Here is an 8,073-nt window from a genome sequence, read left to right as displayed (position 1 = left end):
TAAAGCTCGGCTAGATTATGTCATTCCACCCTAGCAAATAGGAACGTCGATCCACCAATTCAAGATTTAACTTTTTCATGTAATGGCTTAAAGTTTATCGTCGATTGACATACGTACATAGTTACATACATTTATAATTTATATAATGGGTAGGTAGTAATACAAACTTGGTTAAAAAACAGGACAACCATCAACAATGACACCCTTGGCTGTTGGGCATTTAGCAAGAGGGCAATGTTCACCTTGTGTTCCCCACCAATCTAAGCTTTTATTTTCCATGTTCAATGAGAAATAAAGAAAAACACCCATGAAAGCAACTCCAGTATCAAGTGCTGCTGAAAGAACATAGTTGTACCTCTGCCACCATTTTTTTCGATACCTGAAAACAAAAAAGTTGAAGATCGTTCCGACCAGTATCCATGTATTGAAGTTCACAGTTGTTGCCGGTGGCAAAGAAGCAGTTGCTCCCAGTAAGACTGGCAAGTTAATCAGAGGAATCCATGATTGCTTAGGGAACAACTTGTGGAGTCCAAACACTAGTATTGGACCCAATGCACCACCAAGGAAGAACCAGTTGAGAGCTGGATAACTTCCGAGTGGTCCGAAAATACGGATCGGTCCTACTAAACCCCATATAACAGATGCACCAAAGAAAACTTTGTCACCCGGACATGTCCATGGACTATCAGGTGGTAAGAGCTCTTCGTGGCATATGTTCTCGATCGAGTTCAGCAACCAAAATGCCACTCCAAGGTTGATTGTTCCAGCAATAATTGTTCCTATGAACTATCAACAGAAGATAGATAGTTTTTAAAACCGATGAAATATAGACGGTTGGTTTACTATATATTTGAAAAACAAGTACCTGAACTAAGAACATTGATTTTGGTGGAATCTTCATGTAATGACCTAGCTTGAAATCATTGAGGAAAGAAACAGCCTGGGCCATACTTATATATCCGTATGTTTTAAAGCACACGTTTGCAATCGGTTCTCCAGGTAAGATTACGCCCATAATGTACTCCGTTATGATGTTTAGTCCCGGTGTCTGAACAATTTAACATTATAAATTTCAGAAGCAGAAACGGAGTCACGACCGAAGAAACTTTTGAACGTTTTTTGGTTGATACGTGCGTGCGTATACATATATATATGGTAACATCAAACTTACTTGGTTCGTTGTTGCAGTTATGATGCTAACAGGAAGAGTGAAGCCGAAAGCAAGAAGACAGGCGAAGAGGACTCCCCACCATGGCATCTGAATTTGATCTCTCAGGACAGTGCAGAGAAAAAGGGAGACCCCGACCGTTGCAACAAGCAAAAGGTAGAACCACCAGTTAGGTATTTGCGGATATTTTCTCATCAATCTTGTATGAATATCGACCTTGGCATTGTATGATGCACGAAACCGTTTATATATCTCACTGTGCAAACATTTAGTTTGAGAGTTTATATTACACATAATTAAACCGTTTCATTTCTTCGGATTGTAGAACTATTAGAGTTTAGTGATTAGTTTAGAACTAGAGGAAAAAATTAAGAGATCTAACCTTCCATAGAAAAAACCAACATGGGTAATTGTAGAAGCGATTGTGGCAAATCCAAATCCATAAGTGAGTGTGAAAAACAAGCTCAACTTGATTTTTCCAAGCTCCTCATACTTAGCTAGATCGAGCTCGAACTTGTCATTCACAATGGCAGATATATCATACCTGGTTCCATTGGTAGTGAACAAACTCGAAGAGTATAGAGGGAATGTCTTGGCATCGAACAAATTAAAACCCCAATACGCTATTGGTATTGTAATATAAACGATTAAAACGTAACCAAAGAATATGTTGACAGTGGCAAAGAAAGGAGATATTAGAGGGCTAAAAAGGAAAGCAGCTGCAGTAGACCAGTCAAGTGAGAATGCCCCAACCCCAAGTCCTGACATTCCAGAACCAATTTGTTGTGCAGTAACTGATTTTGGAAATGCCCAGCAAATCCATGAGATACTCGTTACAGTCTCGAAGAAGTAGCCTGGAACTAAGTACCAAGAAAAACTACAAACTAATGCAATTAAAAAAAACTTTGCTCGTGTCATTCGTCGATCATCTTTCTCATGTAAGGCCCTGTAAACATTCAAATCGAGAATTGAGTTAATTGCATAGCTAAAAACAAGAAAATGTTTTTTTTAACCTTTTGTCTTGTCAATCGATTGAAAAATAACTCGTTCTTTTAGAACAGCAGGTTGAACCACACGTACATACCGGAAGAGAGAGACTTGAACCATGGTATTAGGCCACCACATATGAGCCGGTTCCACTACATATTTCCTTAGAAGTCCTGCCCAACCATATCCTAAAACCTGCACGCACCATCACAATGCCAAAATCTATTTTAATTAACACTATCAACCTACCTATAGAATTTAAGCTAAGAGAACTGCCTATGTGATAGTCTCACATCGGTCACGAGAGTGTTCGGAGTCTAAGCTATAGGTGTACGCTCAAGCTTAGTAAGTGCCGAGGTCTTTTTTTCTCTTGAGGAGTGGGGTGCTTCGTGGAGCCTTCCCCAACAACAAAACCCTGTAACGGTGTGAGGTGCGAAAAGCTGAGATCTGACTAGCAACCGTCTCTACATATAGACCTCTCACTAGGGAGATCTGTTTTATGAGTTTGCTGCACGGGTTGTGATACAGTCTATCCGTGGCCAACCCACGTCACAAACCTTTCATATGAGCTAGCGGTATGTACGTGGTGGTCTGTACAAACAGAACTTTGACGAAGTCAAAAGAGAAAGACATAGAATAAGAAAAAGATAACCTGGGTTGTGATAATAAGTAACCAACCAGCAAGAAAAGAGATTTTTCGATGATAAAATGCCTTTATAATATTAACGATGGAAACACCGTAAGCTGATCCCATTCCAAAAGCATATCCAGCACTAGCAAATATAGTGATAAGAACATGTTCTTTTATATTAAACTTTCCTGGATTCAGAGAGAATTCTTTCGACCCAAATCCGGGTAACTTGAACTTTGTAGTTGGTAGAACTTTAGCCATGAAATGACCGATCGGAAGACTAGCAACCTGAACTGTGAGTTGAGTTACAACTAGTGGCTCTTTTCTATAACCAAAGAATTGGTTAAGGAAAGACAAGATGCAACAAGATAAGATACCCAAAAACCACATTCTAAATGTCCATACTGGAAGAGTTGGATCATCTGTGTTTACAACTGTTAGTCTAACTTGTTCAATTGGTGAAATTTCATCATCTTCTTCTTCTTTATCAATTAACTCATTTCTTTGTGGTTTGGATGTCTCTATTTCCATTGTTGTCATTCTTAGAAACAGAGAAAGAGGGTAGAGATTAGAGAGACTGTGGTTTGGGCTTTTTTGGTTTGAGGTGCCATTTACCACATTAACTTTATATTATAAAGTTAGATGCTGACATATTATACTAGCACATAAACTTTTCATAACCTATTTACGTTTTCCGAACATTGATATGTACATATGAGTAGTTTGAAAAGTATCAACCACAGAAAGTCCACCGTAAGGAAACAACAGTAACCAGACAAACTCTAGACAAAAATCCTTTGTTATTCCTGCTTTCAACGATGATGATCTACAAAAAGTGAATCACGACAAGTCACATATGATTCTGCTCATAGTCTGCCCACAGTATCAGCGACATTTTCAAAAGTAAAAAAAGAAGCCATAATAGAAAAACAGAACGGACTTTCGGTTTCATTGAATATCTTACAACAAGAATATTTCAGAAGTATTATATGAATGTAACCCTAATTTGATTGTAAGTTCAATCTGCAAGTTGCTCCATAAAGAGAGCAAAAATAGGTATCATGTGTATTTCTTGTGAACATTAATCATGTTAATTTCACGGTTTCCTTACAGAAATCTTAAATAAGGGAGCCGATTAACAAGTACAATGATATTTATTTCATGTTCTGTTTTTTTTTTCTCTTCTTAGGTTAAAAGCCAAATAATACTGTAGATATAAAGAGAAAAAATCTAAAAGTCTCAAGTGATGTGGATGTCTGGTTTTGAGTGATTGAAAAGTTGTGGATAATATTCATGGGTTGAGGTTGGAATGAGAAATGATAAAGACAAGAGTACAAGACAAAGGTATTTAATGAATTCCCTTGACATATTACCAAGCTTCAATAACTGTTTTGACCCATTAAAAAAGTATTCAATAGATGATGGAGACTCATGTTGACTGATGAAAAATTTTGAGTCCTCGCGACATCTCCAACTCCGACCTGTCTTATGCGAAAAAAAAAAAAACATTTATATCCAAAATTTACAGCTTCAGTTCAGTCTCAGAATTTTCAAAATAATATTTTTTATCTAAAGCTAGGAAATTATTCGGGAACAGACATGTTAGTGGGATGTATTTTAATTATTAATGTGTAAGTTTTTATTAGAGTTTTAAAAAAAATTAAAACGAAATAAAGTTTAAGAAAATAAAATAAAATTAATTACATTAAAAAAATAATAAAAACAAAAAATTCGAGAAGTTCCTAGCCGTTGGATAAAGGATCAACCCCAACATGGCCGTTGGAAATCCCCAACGGTCTTGTTGGGAGACTTCAGTCGACCCTAATGTTAGGGTCGGCTGAAGTAGTCGACTGGGGCTGAGTCCCAACCGACTGGTGTTCGATTGTCCGTCTAAGCCTAAAAATTTAAATTTTTTGTCTCATCCAGGCCTAGGTTAGAGATGCTCTTATATTAAACCTAATATGATGGGGTTGGGCAAGCCATACCATTTTCGCCAACTAGTGAATTTTCAAATTTCAATGTCAAGTTCTAAAACGAGACTCAGCCCAAAATATGTACGTTTGCGGAATTTGATTTTTTTCAACTATGAAATTATTAGTTTTAGATTAAAAATTTAGATTGAGATCTTTGCTGTTTGAGCCCCTTTCGTATAATTGACTGCTATTTGGACTCTCTTCTTCCTTACACCTCCTCTAATTACAGTTAACTACCACCGCCACACCATCAGAAACCATCCCACCACCACCACCACCACCACCACCATAATCAACTTCAACAAGATCACAATTAATTCCAATATAATAAGCCCGTACCTAATTCTAGAGAAAAAAAAGGATGATTCCCTGATCAATAAAAATTAGAGAGATGGAATCCATTCAGGAGGAGAAGGATGAGATGGAGTTATCCAAACTATGCAAAGAAGATCTTTCTTAACATCATTAAATTCTCATATGATGGGAGGGGGATCAATTTGTCATAAATGTCAGGTTGTTTTGGGAGCTCTTTCAATTGCTCTTCCATTGGATCCTTTGCCCCATTCTTGACTTGTAAGTCAGCCATTAAAAATTACCCAATCAGTTCCTCCCACCTTATCAACACTAATTTTAGCTTCACTTCTATATAGTACCCCATTGAATCCAGATTAGAAATCCAAAAGGGCATCTCACCTCAACTTATATTTAAGGGGGTGGCCCTACATACTTATATTTAAGGGTGAAGTTGGATTTTTTTAGGGTTATTTCTCAAATGGTCCCAACTTTGTGTCCAGCTTCCTGCCTGGCCCCCTATTTTAGCAATAATTCCCGTATGGCCCATTTTTTCCGTTATCTTTAACTTTCCGTTACTCTCTCTCCTCCATCTCATTTTCTCTCTCCGCCAAGTCACCTATCACGCCACATCATCATCTTCTCCGGCATAAGTCGCCGGCCGGCCAAATTTCCGGCCGGCGACCTTCAATTTTATTTTATTCTCTCTCTCTCTAAACTCCGGCGAAGGGTTCCCTTCGCCGGAGTTTAAAGAGAGAGAGAGGTGAGAGGAAATAAAAAAAAAAAATTTAAAGAGAAGAGAGAATAAAAAAAAAATTGAAGGTCCCCGGCCGGCAACTTATGCCGGAGAGGATGATGATGTGGCGTGATAGGTGACTTGGCAGAGAGAGAAAATGAGATGGAGGAGAGAGAGTAACGAAAAGTTAAAGATAACGGAAAAAGGGGGCCATACGGGAATTATTGATAAGTAGGGGGCCAGGCAGGAAGCTGGTCACAAAGTTGGGGGCCATTTGGGAAATAACCCATTTTTTAAGTATAACTTTAAAACGGAATATTCTCGGGTGATTTCGTTAAAAGGATTTCAAAATGCAACACTGAAAAAAAAGAGTCAAAACAGCAAGTCAATTATACGAAAGGGGGTCCAAACATCAAATCTCCCTTTCACATTTTACAAGAATCTTGGAGAAAAATTATTTGTTGTCCCTGTATTTTAGTTTTATATGTTTGAATTAAAAATATACTTGAATTTTCAATTAAAAAATTATATCGGCCTCTTAAGTCTCGAATAATAATTGAAGAATTGACAAATATATAACTTCGAAATAATTCAATAACATCTTGCATGGGGTGGGTCCACCCTAATATAGTCTTTAGGAGTCCAAAAGGTCAGCGAGCAAATAGTCCAAAATAAAAAATAAATTAGATTTAAGGTCCAAACTTTATATGAAATAAGTAAAAAAGTTCATCTTTTAAAATTAAAATTAATAAATCACAACAATTCAAAACAAAATCTCAAATTCTACTAATCTTTTTTAACTTTGTATATATTCTTGTTTTACATTAATATTGATGCTTCCAAGCGTAACTAATTTGAAGGAGGCCTCTTGGCATTTGTTGTTCTTTCTATAAACTGTAACTTGTATACATTCAAAAAATGCAAATATAAATTGAAATTATGAATTGAACGAAAATTAAAAAGTTAGAAGAGAAATTACTAATTGAGCTTGCAAATTAGATAAAAAAATTCATAGAAAGACCAAAGTTGGAGTGTTATGTCAGTTGTGAACTTACAAATTAAATAGAAAAATGCATGAAAAGACCGAAGTTGGAGTGTTATTTCAGCCGTAACGATATGAGAGGGAAAAAAGAAGAAAATATAATAGGTGCAGGACTATTTTCGTACTTTAAAGTGCAAAAAAAAATTCACTAATATCCAATTAAAAAAGGAGTATCGCTAATTGGACATTAGTGGTGAGGGATATCCTTAAATTCCCCCAAAGGTAAATTTGTGTTTTTGGTGCTACCTTGTCGTATATAGTTGGTGAACCCATCATTTGTTCCGGCTTTGTGTTGTGTACATTATTCTATAACTCTATCTAATACTAGAAACAAACTCTTTCTTTTAGTTGCGAGGCTTTGGACTCTCAAGTTCGAGATTGTTTAAAAAAGATTTGATTTGATTTGTTCTGCTATGTTACTACTTACAAATCATTCTGAAATATCGACCTAAAACGTGTGGTAAACATTATTAGATCCCATTTACAAATAATTTTAAGATCACTCGAGAACGGTAAACATTATCTGATTGTTTATCTATTTAAGAGACAAAATCACAAAAAAAAAAAATAGCTCTAATATATATTGGATATAAAAGAAAAATATCTTTACAACTCTTCTTTTATCTCTTTATTCAAAGAACGCACTATATATGACAATTCTCCAAAAAAACATACCGAATGCCTGTAGATGATAATTTCTCGAGGAGATATTTTATAGACAATGTCCAAAATTTTTAAAAGTAATCAATCTTGCTAAAGACGATTTCTAGTTTGGTTGAAACAATGTGTGTTGAGAAGCGATATCGGGTCAGCGATTGGTTCTCCTCCTCCTCCTCTCTCTTTATTGGTCGGCAAAGGGGAGGACCCCCTTCGCCAGCCAATAAAGAGATAGAAAGATAGGAGTAAAGAATATTAGAGGTAGTTGATAATAGGTTGCCAAAGAATTTTGCCAGCGTAAGGGCATCTCCAATGCAAAACTCAAAAAAATCTTTATTCGTCCTATTTGTCGAGTTCCAATTGATATTCACACTCCTAGGTGGCGGAAATATAGATCCTCAATTCTTGTATGTCTCCAATGCAAAACTTAAGCTTGGTTATTTTACTTATGTGGCATGGATATTTTTGTACAAAAATAATTAGTTATTTTAGCAATACACGAAGACTTGATTTCTATTGGTTGAAATTTAAATATTGATGAGTTGGACAATTAGAGATATCTCAAGAAGACACTCTATTTCAAGAGTG

General features: G+C 36.2%; 1 protein-coding gene across 2 annotated transcripts; it reads right to left on the bottom strand.

Annotated features, from left to right (window-relative positions):
- Positions 1 to 58: 58 nt before the first annotated feature.
- On the bottom strand, positions 59 to 3,798 carry LOC147570562 (oligopeptide transporter 4-like). 2 transcript variants are annotated; one of them, XM_086657115.1, is made up of 6 exons: positions 2,808 to 3,798; positions 2,253 to 2,350; positions 1,551 to 2,114; positions 1,172 to 1,424; positions 866 to 1,048; positions 59 to 786 (listed from the first exon to the last, which is right to left on the bottom strand). In XM_086657115.1, exons 1-6 carry the CDS (start codon positions 3,324 to 3,326, stop codon positions 172 to 174), a joined length of 2,232 nt encoding a protein of 743 aa, XP_086513241.1. In that variant the 5' UTR covers positions 3,327 to 3,798; the 3' UTR covers positions 59 to 171. The 2 variants fall into 2 exon arrangements, with proteins under 2 accessions (XP_086513241.1, XP_086513242.1); XM_086657116.1 differs by having other exon boundaries at positions 2,834 to 3,387.
- Positions 3,799 to 8,073: the final 4,275 nt, after the last annotated feature.

The sequence above is a fragment of the Eschscholzia californica genome, unplaced genomic scaffold (assembly GCF_041429995.1).
Source record: "Eschscholzia californica isolate CP2 unplaced genomic scaffold, dmEscCali1.0.p SCAF_1, whole genome shotgun sequence".
In the NCBI taxonomy this organism is placed as follows: domain Eukaryota; kingdom Viridiplantae; phylum Streptophyta; class Magnoliopsida; order Ranunculales; family Papaveraceae; genus Eschscholzia; species Eschscholzia californica.
Note: the sequence above shows the minus strand (reverse complement) of the source record. Positions and strands in the feature narration are given on the sequence as shown.

What these genes read in the sequence shown, in the direction of transcription:
- LOC147570562 (XM_086657115.1), bottom strand. Translation starts at nt 3,326, where the DNA reads ATGACAACAATGGAAATAGAGACATCCAAACCACAAAGAAATGAGTTA. An exon ending in GTTGGTTTTTTCTATGGAAG is followed by an intron (nt 1,425 to 1,550) that starts GTTAGATCTCTT and finishes ATGTTTGCACAG; the next exon opens with TGAGATATATAAACGGTTTC. An exon ending in AATCAATGTTCTTAGTTCAG is followed by an intron (nt 787 to 865) that starts GTACTTGTTTTT and finishes TTCTGTTGATAG; the next exon opens with TTCATAGGAACAATTATTGC.